The sequence below is a fragment of the Thunnus thynnus genome, chromosome 14 (genome assembly GCF_963924715.1).
Source record: "Thunnus thynnus chromosome 14, fThuThy2.1, whole genome shotgun sequence".
Classification (NCBI taxonomy): domain Eukaryota; kingdom Metazoa; phylum Chordata; class Actinopteri; order Scombriformes; family Scombridae; genus Thunnus; species Thunnus thynnus.
The window spans coordinates 19,461,103-19,484,630 of record NC_089530.1 but is presented as its reverse complement, the minus strand read 5'-3'; the positions used below and the strand labels follow the sequence as shown (position 1 = coordinate 19,484,630).

At 38.6% G+C, this 23,528-nt stretch overlaps 1 protein-coding gene across 2 annotated transcripts in view; it reads right to left on the bottom strand.

Annotated features, from left to right (window-relative positions):
* The window catches only part of rgs7a (regulator of G protein signaling 7a), a 51,315-nt gene that overhangs the window by 18,495 nt on the left and 9,292 nt on the right, over positions 1-23,528 (bottom strand). For both annotated transcript variants that reach the window (XM_067610436.1, XM_067610435.1), the window contains exons 3-4: positions 5,566-5,662; positions 994-1,044 (exon numbers count right to left, since the gene is read on the bottom strand). In XM_067610436.1, coding sequence (XP_067466537.1) covers positions 994-1,044; positions 5,566-5,662 — 148 coding nt within the window. The remainder of the gene's footprint in view (positions 1-993; positions 1,045-5,565; positions 5,663-23,528) is intronic.

The window sequence follows — 23,528 nt, the reverse complement described above, 5'->3', positions numbered from 1 at the left end:
TTGTGAGTTGATGAGTCAGCTAAGTGAACAATTGATTATGTCACTATTGTGAACCTGCTTTTACAATACTGAGGCGCACACTAGAGCAGACAGACACTGGAATGCACACACATACACACTCAGATACACAAGTGCTGTATAGTAAACACACACCTACAGTACACAAACAACACACACACACACTTCCAATTCAGAGAAAAAAGACATTTCACATTGTTAGCTATACTTTTTTATCACTGGAGGAGGAGAATGGTAATCTTTAATGCAACCAAGCAACCATTTTTAACTTTCTATATTTATCAGAGTTCAACCTGCCCACTCTTGAGTCATTTAATGAGCAATGAGGGGATCAACTAATGATCTGGCAACTCCCTCAAGACAGTCTAGTTCTACTTCATCACACCGGAATAAAATAAGAATAATAAGAAAGAAAAAAGGAAGAATAATAACAAGAATTGCAGTTTCTGCTGTAGCTCAAGGACACAGAAAGTCAGATCAAAGAAAAATGCAGAACTGGGGTCTTTTACATACAGCAATCTAACAGAGGCACGTAGGTGTTTCTTTTGACAGACTAATGAAAGTAATACAATTCCTGATCAGCACTGCTTCTCTCATCTTGCCCTGAAAACCTCCAGCAAGCTTGTAACTTTACAGAAAAAAACAACTGTAACAATGATGAACAAACGAATCTTTAACACCGAATCTTCCAAATGCACCGCATTTGTCACTGAGTGCATCAGCAGCTTTTAACAGTGGAGCTGCCCTCGCTGATGACTGACAGCATCATTGTCAGAATCAGTGTGGAACATCGCAGCAGTATGATCAGTGATGTGTTTGCTTAACTTAGAAATAAAGTGAACAAACAACAGTTACAGTACTCCAAATCTTTGAACTGAGCCGAACAAAAATATTTGAATTAGCAGTGATTTGTAATTTCGACCTCTACGTCCTTGATCAATATTGATCATCAGCTCACTACCAGGGCTCTATTACCTTGATCTTCGATGTCCAGATTCTTGATCATCCACTGTACAATATCAGAACCTGCAACAAGAGAAATCTCATTAATATGAATCACTGAAATATAGCTAATATATTCACAGTGTGGTGAAACACCTTTTTGCATATAGATGCAAATGAAAGCGAAAACAATGACACTCTTAACCCTACCCACCTTCCCTCATCATCACAGTGCATACCAATTCCTCTCGCTTTGCACCATGTGGGTGGGTAATAGGCCATCCATTACCAAATATTCTTTTCTGACACCCTCTCCAAGCCAGCTCTCCTTGGCTATAGTCCATTAATATAAATGACCAGAGAGGCACAGTGGCATAATGAAGCATCCATTGTATATAATAACAACACAATTTGTCTGACTCAGTCGCAACACAGGCATTGCAGCTGCAATCGTTTCATTTAATAAGTCATTGCATCACATTGGACATTTCCCACTGTCAGGAACAAAAACTAAGATATAAACAGGTCAGATTATGGCCCGAGAGGAGAGGACAGAAGAGGAGAAGAGAGAGGAGAAATGCATAAATGTAAAACTGAGCAGAAGACGCTGTATGTGTATCGTTTTTTTTTTTTAAACAGATGACACAACCTGTTTTGAGTAAAGGTCTAGAGATGACTTGTATATCCCTTTTTCCATTTTTCTAGAATGGACATCAAACTTTTTATGTGATGAATACCATTTTGCAATTCATCATCTCCATCTGAAAATGTGACTGAATCATTTTCACATCTCAGAACATAACAGAACCCTCTACCCCTGGGCATTTTCACACCTCTCCACAACATGTGACTTTGGCACTTTGGCTAAATATATATTTTCCAGGCTATTATTACTGTCTGTCATGCTGACAGGTGAAGGTGTGTTGAGGAGATGAGAGCCACAGAAGGCAGAAAAAAGGTGTGAAATGGAGACATGAGGGAATTCATGCAGTGAGTCAATCAGTCCCTGTGGCTGTCTCTCTGTCCATCATGCTATATCTGTCTGTCTGTGTTTTGTCTCTTCATTTCTCTTTCACTGCACCCCCTTGTTTTTTGGCGCCCCCATAACCAGATGAGATTTTTCACGGATTAACATCATTAGTACAACCCCATTTTCACACTATCAGAGTTGACCCACTTTCTAAGAGAGAGCTTAAATGAGATGTGTAAGGTAATCCTCTAACAAGGCTGTTCCCTGAATTGATTAATATCATGCCCATAGATTGGGCTGTACATATCTGTGTGTGTGTATGTGTCTGCGGGTGCAAGCATGTGCTTATTAATATATACAGAGTGATAAGAGATAAGCTCAACCTTTCATGAACCTGATGATGGCAAAAATTGGATAATCACAGCAGCAAATAGTATCAGGATACAGTACATGCACGGCTGAAAAATAAAACTTGACAATGTACATGAAGAAATGATAAAAGGATGAACATATGAAAGTGGCTGTAGTATTTAAAGGTGGTGAAATGTGCAGAATTAGAACCAAATGCACTTTTAAATTAAATTATGCACACAAAAAATGTAAAAACAGCATAAACTATCAATATGCATAAGCAATGCATAGCAAAAAAGAAACTTAAAGGTACCCTGTGTTGTTTCAGACCTCTAGTTGCTGCTTAGGAGTAGTTTTGTTATGAGTGGGTCCTGTTCTGTTTGTATTGTGCATACGCACCAGGGTGCGCATGCATGTGTGTGTGCACACGGTTACGTAATACATATCCCTGCCAATGGTTTCACACTATTCCACTGCTCCACAGGTGGCTGTAGAGCAGCACCTGCAAAGGCAGGAAAGAAGAAGACATGCTAGTAAACACTGATGTAAACAATACTTACTTCAAAAATCGGCTTTGCAAATGTTTTATGAGGAAAATGCATTTAACATGTTTGTTGGTCCTAAATGATACACACAGTGTGTTTTGGTGAGTAACACATGTGAACATCCAACTTTTTTTTGTTTACAAGAAAACTCCACAGGGTGCCTTAAATAAAAATACAAGGGAATTGTGTGAAATTTTAGAATAAACTGTAAATGGTTCTTGCAAAAATTGTAAAAATCTGTGTGATACTTGCACGAGTATCGAAAACAAACTGAGAGAGCAGTGAAGTTGTTTCTAAGCTGTGATTCTGTTGCTGACTTTAGGGAAAAAACACCCAAGGATACCTAACATGCACATACAGCTCTTTGGAACATGAACCACCAGTACAAATGTATTTTATTCTGTTATTTGTATATAATCTTAAAAATATGTGGCTGACAAATGCAAGCACATACAGTTTGTGTATGTGATTAGAATTTTTATAGCATGCACCAGTATGTTGACATCTTTGTCTTCCTGTACCAGGAAAAGAAGACAAAGACAGGTCTAATACATACTGTATAACTACAGTGAGTACGGGATTTGGCTACACCAGTTCTGTCAGCAATAAACCTGTTTGGAAGCAAGTGGTGTTAATGTAACAAGTGAACAAAAGGTAAGTAAATGAATCTGTGTATTTTACCAAGTGGTGCAGAGGAAACAAACACATTACAGCAACCTGGGGTTACATCCCCAGCTGTGGTGCTTACAGCTTGGCCAAGTGTTACAATAAACACAAGTGTCAGTGTTCACAGAGGGGGAGCTGTAAAAGGACTGTGTCCTTGTTGCAGCCTTAAGGATGATTTATAGTGGGTCGCTCAACACTTCTGATAAGTGTTGTTCGACAGAAATGAGGTATTTTCAATAGAAAAAAGTGTCGCTGGACACTATCCTTTCATGTCACGCACCTGGAGAATTTTGTCATGTCGCGGGCACCATCATATTTTGTTGCGCAATGTGATTGGGTAGTGATAATTAATGTTGCCATGGAGATTGTAGTTTTCACTGAACTTCTTTATTGATATTTTGGTCTGTAACTTTAGATAACCTGTAACATCCTTGTTTAATTAGTTTTGCAAGCTTGCTGAAGCATAAATTGAAAATGTTGCACAACTCTTTAATTTCTGTTGAGCAACACTTACCATAAATCAGCCTTTAGAACCTGCCAAAGGAGTGGTGTTCAGGGGGGATAACATGAAGCCTGAGCATTACATTCTTGGAGAAAAAATCAAAAAGCCTTGAAATCCACTTGAAAGCACTGCACATTGACACTATTTTTGCTCCATGATGATGCAACCTTGACAGACACTGCACACATTTTGACAAACATATTGTAATGATTATGATGTGGCTTTTAGACATATAAATGAACTATATGTATAGCAGGTATTGTAGATATAGGTAATGTACTGTATATAGGGTTGGTGTAAAACAGAGCTATAAATACAAGCCATCTGTTGCAATTATGTCATCCAGCAAACATAGCCAGTGTAGTTATACTGATTTTATAATATCTGACAAATGTGAAAAAAGTGATGGATGCAAACTGATTTTGTTTGGCTACATGTAAAATCAAAGCAATTTTCTAATCTAATCATTAATTCATATAGATAGTAATTGTTATTAAACAAATACAAATACACACTAACACAGTGTAGTAGCCTTGGCATCATGTGCAACAGGAGAAAACAGTAAAGCCCAAGGCCGAGACTCTGGAAACATCAGCTGCTCTATATATGGCCAAAGCATTTGTTGTCACTAACGTCACCAAAGCCACAGTTTAAATGTATCCATGTGTGGATTCATATGTGGGTGCTTATGCCAATTTTTTTTTTTTTTTTTTTTTTAATCTGTGCACCATCTTAGCCATCCATGTCAAGAGGGCCTGGACATGTCACTAGTTGTGACAAGCCAAGCATGGGCCTTTTTTTAGCAGTTAAGACCAGTGGTGGCTCTGGCGTTGTCGGTGCCTTGAGGCAAAATTGCACAAAAAGGATGCTTGTGCACAATTTGCAGAAACTGGCACTCACAGGAGTGTTAGATTAAGGATTTTGGAATATTAATTTATCAGTAGTAGTAGTAATACACATGGGCCTACTACTACTACTAATGTAGTAGTAATAGGAGGCCTTTATAAAGCCTTTATATTATATTGGGATTTTAATCCTGTATTGATCTGTAGCTGATAGATAAGCATTATATAGCTCCAATTTTTATTAGTTGAGATATGCTTTTAATTTGAGTGTCAAGTACAGATGTATGGCATCCTTTTGTTTTATGGGACTAGTGCAAGTGCAGTATTGACTACTAGCAGCATTGAATGAAGTGTATAGTACAGTGCATTGTTTATTTTTCATCCACATGTAAACTAAATATAACAGTGAGGATGGCATCATTCTTCTTAGTGTTGCATGTAGTTTTTAACTGAACCCATCTCTTATAGAGTATCACTTCAATGTGGATTCTTATCTATTCGGGTGCACAGCTCGAAAATCCAATATGATCCTCTTGACATTCTGGCACTGCTGGTGCAAAATGCAAAACGGACAACTCTCTAAATACTTTCAGTGTTTTGTTTGGCAAGAACAGAGTACTAGTCAGGTACTTAGTGGGTGGGAGCCAAGTGGAGAGGAGAAGAAGGGAGAGGAGAGGAAAAGAGAGGAGAGAGGAACACAACAGAGCAGAGAGATAAGAGCCTTACCTGAAAAAACACTGGGGATCTTGGTTAGAAAACTTTTCACTGTTCGGATTGGGATGCCATTTTTCTCATCCTGCATGCGTGCTATTACTTCCTCCATCTGGACAACAGAGTGACAGTGGGAGAAAAGAGGGGGGAGGAAGGAGAGAGAGCATGAGAGAGAGAGTGAGCCGTTTTCATGAACTTGCCTCAGTAAGTGGGGGTTGTGTGTGAGCAAGCCAGAGAGAGGTAAACAGATACAAACAGGTTTCTGTGTGGTTCAGCAATGTCTCCAGGGTACAGTGAGACAGGAAGTTAGTGACTAATAATCAAAGATGTCAGGTTTTTGCCTCCCCTCTGACAAATCTTTCTGATTTGTGTCATTTGTCACATAAAAATGTCAGTAAGGTGCACTTATTGAATTCTGCAACTGCTATTGAATTTTGGAAGTCTAGCAATGAAGTTTCTTGTTATTAACCATCACAGTATATTTATGTCCTGAAACAGCCACACATATGAACTTTACAGAGCAGAAAGAACATTTTATAATTTCACTCAAAAGCATTTCAGACACATTTTTTTTTGTTTTCAGCACTGACTTAGTCACAAATTAGAAGTACATTGAGGAATGACAAGCACAGGCGAATAGATGCTGACTGGAAAACACATGGACACAAAAACATTTGCACACGTCACTGCGACAGAAATGTTCTGGGAGTTGTCTCAAGGGCCTGGCAGGGCAACACAAGGCAGCCACATTTCCAAGAACACACAGAAGGGAGCAAAGCAGAGAGTAGAACATGGCCGCGATACGTCAGCTGGATCAGACGCCAAAAGATCTCCCCAAACTCCTCCCTTAGTGTAAAAAATATACACATGGAAAATGTGTACACAAGATAATACACAAACAGGAACTCTTTAAATAACACATAGACATTGTTGCTTAATATTCCTCCAGTAATTTCTGCTCTAAGAGGTACTTGGGGATTGACAATTTCTTGTTTTTTTCAGTTGTAGTAACACTGTCAAGGTTTGTTTTTAAAAGAAAAATAACACAACTGGTTGTTGATAGCATCATTACTGTAAGAGTGATCTGAAAAAAGGCAGTCATGGCTTTATGTATCAGGTGTAATTACTCAAAATGTGTTTTATTTATTTATTTTACTTTTATTTTTTTGGCCACAGTATGTAAAAAATGAAAATCTCCTCCAAGTCACTATGTGGAATTTAACAATTTGTGATTTTGCCTGTCAGTGGCACACAGCTCTGTGCGCCATTCCCCTAACTGGGGGACTGACTTTCTAAATCTTTGAATCAATCAAATGTTCCCTTCAATAAAATAATAAAAAATCAATTCTAAACCTCACAGTGAAGAGAAGCACTAATAGGTGAGAATTGGTTTTCTGACTGAGTCCCACACACAGAGAGTCTATTCTAGCCATGATTTAAAAACATCATAAAAAGAACTTGATTTTGGCTGTGTTCCTGTCTACTGTCTATAAAAAGGGAGTTAAAATGTATGCTCAAGTTATGTGATATATTTGACAATAGTGGACAAGCTGCCAAAATTTACTCTGAACATGCTGATGGAAATAAAAGCATCTCAGACTTTGACTCATTAACTTGCAGAAAGGTCTATGACATCCAGCACTTAACATCCAATACACAGGCTATGACTTGTCATTTTCACTGGGTAGGGCATTTCACTGACTATCATTGGCATGAATTTGATGTTATTTTTTTTCCAAATTGTGTGCCCCAAGGGCAACATGTAAATTGAAAACAACAGGGAACCCAAGATAGATCCCAGGACAACACCACATGACAGGGGGTGGTCGTAGAAGAGACGGCCCTTCCAAGATAACAATTTTGGAAAGATAAGAGCAGAACAAATCATGAGCAGAGTCCCTAATGGCAGCTGAGCTTTCTCAGTGAAAGCTCAGCACAGATCAAGACAGATTCAAATTTAACAATCATGTCAATAACCGCAAAAATGAAGCTCGTTGTCTACTATCAAATATTACAATGACTAATCATTCATTTAGCATCACTACTGTGTATTAGCAGTATTGTGTAGTAGCAGCAATAATGTTGTCTATTGTATTGTGCGTTGGTGTTATGTAATGGCAGTTTTAGTTGAAAGTGCGCCCTGTTTATCTAATTGTACCGAACATATAACCTATTGTAACCTAATGTGTGGCATCTGGATGTTGTGACTGTGCACTGCACTCAAGTGTTATGTTGCTCTGACACGTCTGACTTCATGGATCATAACCCTCAATTCTGTTTCCTCTCCATCTTCGTATGACACACACACGCCTTATCAGCGGAGCTCATCTGGGAAATGGCAACACAATTTGAATGCAGGCAATTTCATTTCGAACAAATGAAGGTTTTGTGTGGGCGAAAATGAATATCTGCGGCCATTTTGGTGAGAAAGGAACACTTATTACGAAACAGCTGGGTTTGATATGTAAATCTGTGACTACTTGGTTTTGGCAGTTCATGAGCTAGTACTGTAGCATAAATCTATAATGAAAGCTTGTAGCTAGTCAAATACCCTAGAGCTAAAAATCATCCCGGTTAGTGATTGGAGCTTAATTGACAATGATAGAGCACAGGCAAATACTGTAACTAAAGTGCTGCTGGGGGAGAATTGAGGGCCAGGAAGACTGAGAGAGGCAGGAAGGAGGCAATTTTATAGCACTATATACAGTATTTAGAGTTCTGACAACAACTTAAATTTCTCACACAAATATAAAGACATTATGGGAAAAAATCTATCATAACTGCTTCTGACTATACTCATTTAGTTTCGGCCTTAATTTTGATTCTTGGTGGATCTTATTCCCTCACATAGCTGATGTCTGGATAGTTCCAGTGAAGCTCCTGCTGATACCATTGTCATACCAATAACATGCCAATGTCACCCACAGCAGGAGCTTAAATGGACCAGAAACAGTCACGAGACAGGTCTCATTTTTCATAAGGGACACTTCTGCAATCATAGACTTTCACCACTTTGTTAATAGTATGTAGAAAGTCACCAACTGAATTAAAAGGAGGTTGAAGGCATGTTGGCAGAAAAAGAGTGTGTCTTAAAGAGACACTACACAGACACTTTATTGCAAAATGATGGTAAGTATCAAAGGATGAGATTTTACTTTAGTGGTCCTCAACCAATACCAGCTAAAGAAGAGAAGATGGATGTCTAAAGCTCGAGAGGATGTTTAATTTCACTAAGAAAATCAACTGGCTAAAATCAAACCATATACCATTCCTGTATTAATATAGTATCATTATACAATAGAGGCTTGCAGAGCTGTTGCACCTAAAACTGCCACACAGAAAAACAACAACACAAATTACTAGTATTGGCCTCCTTTTATGTGTAGCATGGCATCATTCCTTTTGTTGTTTTTAATTGTGTTTGTCTCATCCCTGTTGAATAAGTGTGCCTTATATCACCAACCTTCTCTCTCTATCTATGTCTCACTGTCTTTCTATGAGTTAGCTGGCACTGTGAGACACAGAGCAAACAAGGACAACAGCAACAATGATCAATACTTCACACACTCTCTCCTATCTCTGCAAACCCTCACCGCCTACAAATGGTAAAATGCCACCAGCGTGAATATTCAGGATCTAAAGCTCTTGAAGTTGGGATGCTCTATGGCTTCGTGTTGTGAGGGTAAGAGGGAAGTAGTTTCCCACCAGAGAGAGGGAGAGAGTGAAAGACTCTCTCTCTCTCTCTCTCTTTCTCTGTCCCCCACCCATCCACCCACCCAGAGCTGTCTGACTGCGTCTCTGCAGCCTCTTAACAGATAAGAGTGAGTGTTTTGGCTGCACAGTGTGAATCATTGAATAATGATGGCACAGGACTCAGTACATATGAATTGACTAACAAAAGCTCCGGATATAAGCACATACTGAGCCTCAACACACGGCTCCAAGCACTTCAAAGACTATCACTGAGGACACTCAGGGCGCAATCAGAACGTTAAAAAAAACAAACAACATTTCAAACTAGGTTTGTAAATCAATGCTGCCCTCTTAGATTTCTTTTTAGCTGTTGTTAAGTGCACCATATGTCTACTTATTTGACAGGCTGTTGCTAAGAAAAGAGGGCCAATAAAAGGATTAGTTATTAGAAAGGTTTCGATCTTGAGCACATCAGGGAGGCAGGAGGTTTTTAAGAGGAGAATTCCAGCAATTGTATTGTGTGTCCTAAGATAGCTTGTTTAGAAGTGACCTTCATCTGTGCCCCTGAAAGAAAGAAAAGAGGCCAGAAACAGAGGTTGTTTTTTTCTGCCTTGATGATGATGGGATGAAAGTGGAGATGTATAGGCTCACACTGCCGCACATGTTACATAAATTACTTTCCTAAGATAAGAATTTATGCTATTCGTCTTTAGTGTTGACCTAGATTTAAGTGACGGGAAGAAATACTCAGTAGCTGATGAACTTAAACTTCCTTTTCAAACAGCCTTAATTAGACCATCACCACCTACTTAAGCTGTAAATCCCTTAAAACAGATGAGAGTTTATTAAAGACAGAACAATTCGTTTTTGGTATCTATCAGAAAAAAGTTGACTGTTTGCCATGATGCCTACCAACAAATTGTAACTGAGAAGCATGCACTTGTCCTGTTGATACACTGTAAAGATGATATTATCCTCAATTATATTTTTAAAAGAAATCTACATTCTGGTCTTTCTTAGCACACTAACAAATGTACTATAGCTTGTCCTGTCATTCAACTGGAAACTCATCTAGAGTTCATTTCAATTTCTGTCTGTGCAGATGTAAAAATCTCACTGACTGCGCTGCTGAGGAAATTAAAAGCTCTCCTATTCTCCTTCTTCTCCTCCCCCTCTTGCTTCTTCCTCGCCCTCTCTCTTGGTCTTGTTGCCTGCGCTGTGATGGGTGAATGTTACTGCATCAGATGTATGGGGAGAATGGTTTTACCTTGACAGCGTTATCTGAGGACAACAGTGTGTCTACATGAAGATACTCCTCCCAACTCTTCCCACAAATATTTGCTACCACCACACACACACACACACATACACACACACACACACACATATTATGGAAGCTTATAAACCCAGAAGGTGGGGATTATTATATTTTCAAAGGTGCAGCATCAAAATAGGTGAGCAACCCAGCATAAGTCTGGCTGCCTAAGGCAGTGCGAGAACAGCCTGGATAGAACCTGTGGCTATATAGCATGACAGCTCTAATAGATAAAACAGTCTTTGCAGTTGGTTGGTCTTATTTCCCTCTGAACGGTCTGAACTGATTTACAGTCAATAACTACTTAAAATTTAACATTGCAGGCATTCACCTTGATTTTCTGTTTAACGTTTTAATAGGATCAATACGAAGAGAACAAAGGCACTCTAAAATCTACACTACAGCTGCATTTAAGCACACTGAAATCCTATGTTAACACAGATGAATCACACATCTCTTCTAGACAGGCTGGTGCATTTGCATATGGAGCAAATCCAAAAACACAATGTTCTCCATGCCATCCTTTGGGGATAAGGGTAGGGCACAGTACAGGCAAAGCATACAGTTAATAGAAAGAGAACTGCATCTCCAGTTTTTTTATGGTTAAACATTATGAGCTATATCATTTTGCCTGGTATTGTTCTCTTTGATAGACAAGGTTCCCTACCTGTAAAGCCTTTACATGCTGTATCTATATTCAGTGGTGACATATTGAAATGATTGAGCTCCTCTCAAGTGGTGACCTAGATCAAGGTGAGTGGGAGAAATCTCAGTATTTGATGAACTAAAACACCTTTTTCAAACAGTCTTAATTAGATTATCACTTCTTATATAAGCTCTAAATCTCTGAAGACAGAATTTTGTTTATATGTGACTGAAGAACTTGATTATACCCATCAAGAAACATTCAAAGTTACCAAACTCCATTTGATCTGCAGAGTCTCTTTTGATCTTTAAGAAAAAAGCTAAAGACAAACTTGAACTTAGTTTTATGGCACTTATTCACATATTGTTCTCTCCTGACTAGATCCTCGCTTGTGTTGTATTAACTCTCAGATGTATGTCGCTTTGGATAAAAGCATCTGCTTAATGAAATTGTAATGTTGTAACACAAACAAGCGAATGATAAATGCACAATTTCCTTCCCCCACTCAGGAACATAGAGGTCAATTGCTCATTTACTAGCAAACACAAAGGAGAAACGCTGACCAAAGGCATTCATACATTAATGGCCTTTGTTAGACAAGAGCACATTGCACAATCATGATAGAGCTATTACATTCACCACAAACCTTTTTTTTAATCAATCACTTATAGCACAGTAGAGCAGCAACACAACATGTCTGGCAAAGTCAAGCAGCCTTTGGAGAAGTGAAAAGCCTCTCATCGCATATACATTATTAAACTGAGTATGAAGAGAAAGTAAAAAGCTAATCCATTTATTACAGTGTCGTAGATAAGATGACTGATTAGAATGCCAATATCTCACTGCAGAGTGACAGATGAATCAATCAGTGATATTGCTGAAGTAGAACATTTTAATGAGGCTCCATACCTTTACATAAGTATGACAGGGTTCACTGAAAGGCTGCACAATGCAATCTATAGGCTGTTACATGATATCCAGGCCAAAATAGACCCAATGATCAATATAAAGAACCTAAATATCACAATGCATGCATTTGCTATGGATTATGTTAATACTGCATACACATAAGATTAAGTCTTTCACTGCGTGAGAAAATGCAGAGATTAAAGGAATGTTTTTAGGTCGATATTTTGGAAATGTTGCAAATCTTCAATGCGGCCTGCATAATAGATGCAAATGTTTTTTCAAGTGTTACAGAGACTGCCAGAGATGTCTTTTTTTTCTGCTCAAAATCCGGATATGACTGATTTTACCTTTTGCACTTGAAATCCTACACCCACATCACAGCAAAACTCAACTACAACCATAAGCGCGCTCATTTTCATGTCAGAAAAACACTTGTCAAATGTGCATGCAAAATACTACACATCACAGCACCTTTACAGCAACAACAACCTGCACCTGACTGGGAAGTTAGGGTTTAGGGTTAGGGTTTTTAGTTTATTAGGATCCCCAGTAGCCATTACATTAGGCAACAGCAACTCCTACTGGGGTCCACATTGAACACAAAATACATACAATACAAATCAGGAAAAAATTAAAAGAAAACAACAATTTTTAACATAATAAAGAAAAAAAACACAAAATATAGTTAAAATGGTAAAGAAAAGAAAAGAAAAAAGTGCCATTTCTAATTAGATAACAGAGACTAGCTTGTTGATGACACTTCAGCAGGTGATAGAGGCTACATAGTCTCTGGCACATTATACAACAATTTTATTATAATAACATGATAATACATATCAAATTACTACTCAATACAATATAAAGTGTCAGATGAAACAATTAACTTTTTAGCTCAACTAACAAGCGAGTGCTCACTAACATGCTGCATTGCCGGTTATACACAAAGTTAGTCAGACACCACACCTGTGCACCACTGCACCACTCTGGCATTCAAAATAAAATGACCCTGCAGATAGGTGGGGGAAGTTATTGAGCTCATGCTGACAAGGTTGTTGAATAGATGCCATGAATCTTAAGTCTCTCCGAGGTTACCATATGTTTCCGAGTTACCACAGCAACCCAGTCTGCGACCACTATCACAAGGACGTCTTTGGCAGCTTGCCATCGTTCATTCATAAGAGAAAGAAAGAAAGTGGATGTGGGGGTCGCATGGGGTGGACAGAGGGTGAAAAGGATGGAGATAGAGAAAGATAGACACTGTCTGCAGAGATTATGAAAAAGAGAACAGGCTTTTTTTTCCTTTTCATTTTTAATTCATTCCCATAACATATTTACCTTAATTTCTTAAGATTATTTATTTTGTGCAAATAAGCTGTACAATACTCTGTATGTGGTATATTACTGTAATATTTTTGTTGGAATCATTTTATAATATTATTTTGGACTGTTGCAGTTACATTTTATAATTATTTCTCCACTTGTTATTTCATTATTACTTACAATACTTGTAAATATTATTTTAGATTTGTAAAATTTACACTAAGTTGTCCGTTCATGCCCCCTTGTCTCCGGGTAACTTTAGTTCCTACCTGCTGTTGGGGACAGTTATGAGTGAAGAGAGGGATGTTGGGTCTGTTTTATGTTTTGCTGTGTCTTATATATAAAGATTATATAAAATATTATATTATATATTATATTATAGAAGATTATTCTAAGAGAAACTGTTGCCCACTCATCACCCACAGCCCAGAGTGACCAGAGAATGTTAAACATGGTGGGAAAGGCCTAGTATGTAATAACACAAAAACAAGCAGCCAAAGACAGAAAAACATCTTCTCTTAACCTTCAATCTATAAACTATCCAGATTTATAATCCATCCTAGAATTTCAAATCGCTCTTCTCTGTCATTCAGTCACTCTAAGTCTTGTGTTTCTTCCCCGATGCTTATGCTTGCTTGTTTTGCATTTTCATTGTCTCTGTCAGATTTTTCTCTATATGCAACCCTTCAATTCTTATGGGTATGCTGACTGAAGGTTTCATATGGAGAGCGGACACCAGTCTGTTTCACAGGAGGAACAGATGCCCAGGTGACAACACTGCCTGGAATGAAGGCAATTACTCCATCCCAACTGGAAGTTTATTTCTATACGCTGTTAGGCAGATTCTGCAAACTAATGATTAGCCATTTAACAACATCTGCAGTTTGGTGCTTGATAAGCCTTGCTTTCAGTTGTATTCATCAATACAGTTTTGTCTCTGTGTACACAATCAAGCTCCATTGAGCCATCTGTCAAATGAAGCATCTGTTTCTTGGAATGTCACTTCACTGTTTCACACTTCAGGATGTTCTCACACTCTGCTGTTCCCTCTGTCATCTTCATTATTCATTATATGTCATTTGCACATCCTAGAAGGTACAGTATAAAGGAACCTGAAGAAGCAAAATGCTCCTCTGTTATTTGCAGTTAATGTCTTTACCGTTCCAGCAAACTGCAAAGATCTATTAATTTTTCAGATGAGAATTATTCCTCCTCTCTGCCTCCTCTCTCTCCTCACACCTAATATCATTAATGTGTTTCATAATGTACCAGTTGGTGGTGCACTGCTTTGCTTTGTCCATTATTTCTGTAATGGAGGACTGTGGTAAGAACAACCTAATGTCACTGTAAAACACTCTTGCTCACAGCAGCATCAGCATTATCATAAGCATAGTCTGATGGACAGCAACGAACAGATGGCTTGCTTACTCAAGACTTTGGTTTATTTGGATGATTACAAATGGATGTTGTCAAGCATGATGCTTCCTCAGCTTTGAAATGCTCCTCGAGGTGTGACTGAAAGCCTTTTAATGGCTTGATCTGATTTGGTCTGATTTGCTAATGGATGAAAGTGAGACTGATGTTTGCAGGCAAACAAGTAGACCTTTGATTCCCCATGTGGTGTTATTGACTTAAAGGTACCTGAGTGGCATCTTGTTGTGTTGTTTTCTGTGTGCTTAAATATAGCATCTTTTTTGTTCTAAGTCCTGTTTGTAAGTCAAAGGTTGTCTGAAAAGATAATAATGTGAATGATACATGAAATTAATAATACAATAATAATCAAACAAACAAACAACATTGTAGGACAGTGGTTCATAGCTTGTGCTGTCCACTTTTACAATGATATTTCCTTTGGTCTGTCAATTGAAGCTCAGCAAGAAGAAATAATGTAAAAATATTTTATAAAACAAGAACAGTGGAATCTCTTTATCCCTAATAAACCTTCAAGTACATGGAACCAAACCAAAATGACTTGAACTGCACAGATGTACCCTGATTACATGGAGGTGAATGCATCATTAGGCATCCATGATAGCTGAAAGGTTGTATAGCTATTGTATAGTAAATCAATAAGAAATAAGCTACACATTGACCAAAGATAATTTAAGATGTAGCTGAAAGATAAGTAGCCAGGAATTAACATAACTCATCTCTCCTGCATTTGTAATGCAGCCTTAAACTAGAATTATGCTTCTCTGAAGATACACATAAACCTCTCAGCAAACCGAACCCAGGCATGTGTTATGGGTTAACAGTAGGTCACAGAGGCTCTCATAGGAGGCAAAACGTAAACCCTTCAAATCTAAACAATGTGTTGCGTGTACCTGCATGTCAAGCACGTTGATTGGTTGATTCAATTTCTGTCAGGAGGTGGATCCAAAATGGAGGTGAAAACAAGTGTAAATGTACTACAAACGAGTATAAAAGAAACAGCTCTGCTAATGTGTCCAAGCGACCCACGTGCATGTTCGCCTTTGTGCAGCCTGGAGAAGCATAATTCTAGCTTCAGAAGTAACAATCTTGTATACCTGCACTAGACTACATCTCCCATGCTCAGTGTTTGCTAAGATTTAAGCACAGACAGATATAATTCAGAACTACCATATCAGCTATTATTTTGATTATTTGACCTCCTGTCCTGTCCTTTGAAACACCCTATCATCACAAACTAATATTTAAGTATGCTGAAGACATAAAAATGAGCTAGATGCAGCCAAACACATGGTGTATTTCTTCCCTCTAACTTATTCAGAAACTAATTTAATTGGATCGTCTATATTTCAGGTTGAAAATCAGAAGCAAGGACTAATCACAGCCCGGTGAATGGTGCATTTGTCTAATCAGGTGAAGGAAAGGTCCATGTTGATATCTGAGTGAAAGAAAGACATAATCTGCTGTTGTACAGCTTTTTTGATGTCTGTCTCAAGCTATTCCATCCACGGCCTTGCCAGACCGCAATATGGAGAGTGAAAGTCTGCATGATATTCACAGTATAAAAACCTTTTATTTGATTTCTCAATTTTGCTATTGCTCCAGGAAACTGAAATAATCTAGGTATTTTTAAGTTAACAACATCTTATCCATATCTGTTTACCCTAGTGTAATTAAATGACTGGCTTTCTAAAGCAAGTCCAGTTGCCTTTAATGTACCATGACCTGAATGACTGAGAATCTTCACACCTTTACATTACTTGGCTGGTAGTGCATCATCTTCTCCTTCATTTCCTTGCAGAAGGTCTAATAATCAGAACATATTGGTAAAGCATTCTTGCAAACAACAGCAGAAGCAGCAGTTGCAGTATTGTCATCTGGTTTGATGGACAGATGGCATTATCACTGTTTCATTTGGAATACTTTCCAGATGGTTGCCAACAGAAATTGTACTTGTATCTTCACAGTAGTTTCATCAAGTTCTACAGCTTTTGAGAACACATGGCCCCCTTCCTCCTCACATCCCCAGAGAATCATAATCCCCGGTGTAAGGCTGCAGTAGGATGTTCAATATTTCCCCTGACTCCTCAACATCTCCCTTCCCAAGGGACAATCCTCGACTAGAGAGAAAGAGACAAGCATTGAATCATGGATGAGAGGTAGTCAGCCAGCTATGCCTGCTCTCTGGAAAAAACACTGGCATTTATCCTCATTTGACATCGCTGCGGTTAATGCAGTTCTTGTTCCAAATTTGCCAGCCAGTATGCCATCTCATGCTTTATGCAACCACAGCACATTTAAGAGTATCATACAATTCCCGAAGGATCATAGTATAGTCCTACGCAGATTAAAGTTCTATGTGATTCATTTTTTATATTAAAATAGAAACTTTTAATTGATTTTTTTTTACCAGTGTTGTAGTTGACTTTTACAGGATGTAACAATCCTTTTAGCTAAACTTACGACCTTTCAGAAATGCTTATTCTAATTTTAGCAGCTAAATCAGACAGATATTTTCCTCAGGAATTGGTTGAGAGCAAAAACCCTAACATTAAAAAGAGATTAAACATTGGACTCACATTCCTCAGATGGACAGACACAGTACTCCAAATAAACACTAAAATACTCATGGCAACTGTTTGCTAATGTCCATCATAATAACTTCAAAAGGTTGTAATACATTGTATTTATGTTGCTGTGCAACTCCCAAGTGGCCTAAACATCAGCTTTAAATTAATGCATTATTTTGTGCATGTCATGGCCTTTATCCTATGGGCATTCTCCTTAATATACTTAATTCCTATTTTGGTGTTGTTTTTTCTTTTTGCATGTAGTGTATTATATACTGCAGTCATTTTGAAATCAACTGCAATTAACAGCAATTACAACTATAGTAGCAGTAAAAGTAGTAATACTAGTAGTGTGACTAATAATAGTAATAATGGTAGCAGTGTTCTTAGTAGGCAGCAGTAACAACACTTACTGGTGGTGACACTCTGATTATGTGTGGGAAAGGGTCTACTATAAAACGGCTTGTACTTTTACTTTCTGTATTTGCTGATAAGTAACAAATACAATTCTGGGTGCGAGTGACCTAGGACATGGTATCCTACGCTCGCACACTCATTTGTCCTGTATCACTTCTGTTTTCACTGCTATTGTTATTGTTTGCCTTAATCTCATCACTATTACATATCAGTTTCTTTCTCATATTGGGATGGTTCTCCTGGGGTGAGACCTTCTTCACTCTTCTGTCTCTACCTTTAGTTGACTCTGTTTTCTAGACACTGTTTTCTGTCTATTTCTAAATCTACTATGATCTGGTGTTCCTGGCTGGCGCTGGGATAGTGTTCCTAGGGCAAGGCCTCTCTCTCTTTCACTCTCTCACTCACTCACACACACACACTCATCTTCTTGGTGGGCGGGCAGTGGGCGCGATGACTAAGCCAAGGTTGGCCATGTGCTAGAACATAATCCACTGAAAGCCAATATCCCTCCTGCCCACCTACCATGATTTCATCACTCAAACAGCATGCTATCACAAATTAGTAGATAAAGGAAGAAAAAAAGCTACATTACTTTCAGATGTATTGTATAAAAGTGTCTTTTTAAAATTGTTCACAAGACAGTTTATCTAATTGCTAATTTTTGCTTAAGATTATAGTCTTGATCTAATGCAGCTGTTAACTCAGGTGTTACTGATGTAGGTATACACACACCTCGAAAAAAGAGTGTTATCATCTATTGATGAGCCATTCACAGACAACAACATATAAGAACTTATAATTCAATAAAACAATAATAAAAGATGTTTTTAATAAAAAAAAAAAGTTCAAACTGCGATTTCAGCACTTATTCATGATTAGCAATCAGCAGTTGTTTACTCTAAGGGGATTTGGACCTTGGAGCATTTAATAAAAATGTTTTTATGTTTAGTGGTTAAACAGGGCAGAATCGGACCATGGGAATACTGTAGTGTTAAATTAAATCACCTCTATATTTAATCCTTCAGCAAGGCAGGCCTGTTAGCAGTGTCCAAACTGTCTGGCATTACACTTAAGGAGTCTTATCATTGGGCACCAGAGAGCATGTTTACTTAAACAGAGAGACAAAGAGGAAGAGGAAGAGGATGAGAGGAAAACAGAGAGGGAGAAACAGGGAGGGAGGCTGAGTATGGAAACAGAGATGCACTGGGAATAGAAAAGAAGGGAGGATGCTGTCTATTTTTAGGTCCAGATAACATGAGAGAGGGGGCCTCACTCCTCCACTCCTCCTCTCTTCATCCCTCATTTCCCACATTCCTCCTTGGCACGTGCAACAGACACTCAAGACGGCTCTGTGTGCCCTGAATACCAATAAGAGAAAAGCAGCTGGATACTGGCAGGCTGACATTCCTTTGCCTTCTCCTGTCTGCAGAAAAGAGACAAGACAAGGACTGGGTGTCTGACAGGACATATACACATGCACACTTCAGAGGACACAACAGTCAAGGTAGACAATAAACCGATAAGGGCACACTGTTTGACGCAAGTGACGCTTGAACTACGGAGCAGTGAAGATGATGGACGATAGGCTTTGTTGAGCGTTTCACAATAACAGTCACTCTTGGAGTGATTCATACTGTCATCAGGTAGAATCTATTGAAATTGTGATGCGTCAGACAGATTGATGGAAGGCTGTGGGACCTTCAAAAGAGATGCAATTAAACTTTTTTACTGCTCAGGTTGAAATTGAGGTGCAAGAAGCCAGAATTTGCAAAAGAATCACAAGATTGTCAACTTGTCATCTATGTGCAATTTTTAAGGCTGGGATCTAGCAATGAGGCCTCTGGAAGAAAAACTGCCTCAGTTCTATACATTTATACAGGACAGATTCATTACTAGCAAAACTTGTCAGAATCTGGAGATCCAAATCACATGCACCTATCCTTACCCTGACATATCCTCTCTCACTTGCTCCAATATCAGCTTTCCCATTTTCACACAGGGCTCTGCAGGGCTCTACATTACAGGCAAAGTAAGCTAATATCAACAAATCAAATCAGTCCAGAGGAATAGAGAAACCCTTACCACCATATCCTAATGCATTGTAAACGCGACCTTGTCTTTTTTTTCACTGTGCTCAAGCTTAGATAACATTTTTTTTTCTTCTTTTGAACAGCACAGGCAGCACAAAAAGGAGGCATTTCTGCCAATACATACGTATATGTACATACATACATGCATGAGATCTGCAGTGAGGCTTTATTGGGAGATGAGAAACACTGTTAACAATGTCCAATCGCTGACGTACAGGCCAAGCAGAGATGAGATAGAGAATCTGACGTACAGTGTATTATGTCCTAGAGATCAGCAGTCTCAGTCTTGATTATTCAGATCCTTGTAAAAGTAGCAATAAAACAGTCTAAATGAAGCAGTAAAAAGCTAAATGTAATTAACTTTTAACAGGGAATGTACTCTTTACAGTTTTCAGATTGGCTCCTTTAAGAATGTTAATTTTCTATTTATATTATTACTGATCTATGCAACATTTTAATGCTATGCTAGTCAAGATGGAGCTAATTTTAACTACTTTGGGTACCTAATCTATGACAATGTAACTGATTATAGGTGATCTTTGAAGTCTGCAAAGTATTAACTACTGCTATCAAATAACAATAACCAAATTATTTACTTGTGAAATGTAGAGAAGTAGAAGTAGCACAGAACATTGCATTAGAAATAAAATACTTGAAAAGGACAAAATTGTTCCTACCGTACTTGAGTAAATGCACTTACAGTAGTTACTGCAGTGGATCTAGAGCTTTTCACACTTTTATTTATGTAATTTTAAAAAGTGTTGATGAAACAAACTCAGCCAAAGCACTGCAGACTTTCATGAACTGAGCAGCCCTCTTAAATGTGAATGTTTGCTCACTCATACACATGCACCAGCACAGAAATACAGAAACACACATATACACACACAAACACAAACACACTCGTGTTGTGTCGCTGTGGTAGCTAAGGGTGTGCTGGACACATTGTTGAAGTGTTTGAGATAATAGCATTTGACAGACTGCTGGTGTGGTTGTCATGGGGATGCCAACAGAACAGCCACCAGCCACCACAGCAGAAACAAAACGGAGGGCAGGAGAAAGCACAACCACTGTAGACGGCGTTGTCCGCAGGAATGTCATTTCTCAATTAGTAAATAAGACACTTCAACCAGGAGTCACTGTCTGAGAATCAGGATGAATAAAATAATGGTTACCAAGATAAGATATTCTAATGGCAGTAGTGGAACAGAGTTTTTGTTTTACTGGCTATCTTTTGCCTATAAAAAAACGCATGTATTTCAGGCAGTGTGTAAAAATTAACTTTAGACAAGACAATGCTAATGTCAGCATGCAAGCATGTTCATAATAACAATTCTGATATGATGATAACAAGGTATTATGTTTGCCATGTTCACCATCTTAGTTTGGCACATTAGCATGGTAATATTTGCTAATTAGCGCTAAATACAAAATGCAGCTGAGGCTGACAGGAAGGTCCTTAATTTTGCTGCTATTTGGTCATAAATCAAAAAATGTAACCTGCTGGTGGTGCTAGAAGAAAAGTCAGGGGATCACCAAAGTGATAAAAATTCATCCTATAGAGACCACGAATATCTGTTCAGCAATCCATCCAATAGTTGACATATTCTATTCTGGACCGTCAGACCATCATTGCCATCAAAGCAGCTCTAGTCATAACCACATGTATTTCTATGAAAATTGCATATTAACACTATATGCATTTGCATTGCCAGGTATTTCAAAATAGCTCTAATTAATCATCTTGTTTACATTACTGCCTTGACAACAAAGACAGACTTTGAATTTATTTAATGCAGACAATTTTCCTCCTCCCAAATCGTAATGTACCTCCTCATATTTTACAGCTGACATAATTCTCTCAAGTACATCTCCAAATATAAAAATATATGGAAATAATACAGGCAGCTTGGCATTTGCTTTCAGATTACATAACCAGCGAGCTAAGCTATTTAAACCCCACATTTTAGCCAAATATTGTTCCTCCCTGTATTTAAATATAGCATAAAACTTGATATTACAATAAAATTTATGAGTTTAATTTAAAGTTTGCCTGACTTGAACTACATCTTTGGGGGTAGTTTGCTGAAGCATTAATGTTTGATATTAGAACACTTGCGCATAAGAAATTCACACCACAGCTGCATACATTTTCTTTATGGCACACCGAACTAGAAATCATTATTTTGTTTCATTTCAGCAGTGAAGGGCACAAGATGAAAAGAAAAACAGCAGTAAGTTGAATCAAGATGGCGCCCGGGGTTTATAGACTAGGCTGTGCTGTGGATGGCTGTGCTTGCTAAGCTGAACTAATGGTGTGAAGCTGTGAGCCTCAGTAGGCTGCAGGTGGAAGCTGCTCAGCACACTACAACCTGTAAGCCGAGAGAGTGTGTGTGTGTGTGTTTGTGTGTGTGTCTCTGCCGCAGTGATGAGTTGAGAAGTGCAGACAAAGGTGTGTCTCCGTCTGTTTGGCAAATGAAAATTTATGTCTCAAACATATGAAAATATACCCTTTGGAACAATTGCTGTTTGACTTTTATTATTTTGCTGGTATTGGATTTGCGTGATGGCTCTCAGTCATGGCAGGCTAATCACTGAGACATGATTGCTTCTGGGAGAACGGCTCCTCATTGTTGAGAGAGACACCGAGCTGCAGGGGGACAATCAGGCCAGCACTCTCAGTTACAGTTCCAGTCAATTTGGATAGAAAATGCCACATCCAATGGTTGTTTGTTTAGAGAGAGTTCCCAATAAAGCTATGAGTCACGAGTGAATCATTTCACAGGAGGAGAGATGACTATGCTCCAGTAGGGTCTAAATACATTCCTCTATTTTTCTCTGTGTGAGGATAAAAGCTGAGTGGAGTGGCATGGACTCTGACTAGGGCTCTGATGACTTCAAAGAGAGGCGAGGGATGAGAGAGGAGGGGACAGAGAGACAGAGGTGGATGGATGCTTTACTGGTAAGGAGCCACACACTGAGGAGGTTTAGAGAGGAGTGGGCATGGGAGGGGTGTAGAAAGAGAGTGAAAGTGCACGTGTGTCAGAGTGTGAGAGAGACAAAGAGAGAAAGTTAGTGTTATATTGCGAGTATGTGAGAAACATCAAAGACCTGAAACTGAACAAAAGAGGGCATGAGAGTGGGAGGGGAGAGCGAGAGGAGAGAAGGAAATAAAAGAGATAGAAATGGAGAGGGCAAAGTGTGAACACCAGAGCGAGAGACAGACCGTGAGGGAAACTGGGTTGAAAAAGTCTTGGGACTGAGAGAAATGTTTTCACAAGTCTAGACAGAAAGAGAGAGAGAGAGAGAGACAAAGAGGGAGAGACAGAGAAAACTGATAGGATGTTTTGCAGAAAAACTACATTCTTGCTTCAAGCTGCCAAAATACACTGCAGGGAAGGGAGGTAATGCATGAAATACTCTGCAGAGAAGATAACAAGATTTCTTATTTATGTTTACTTTTGAAGGCTCTTGACGTGCAAATGCGATTCTAGCTTTGGCAATGATTTGAGGTTGCTATGAAATATACAATGGTGGAACGGTATTCCTCCAATTATTTCTGTTTTTCTTTGGCAGAATGCTTTAGT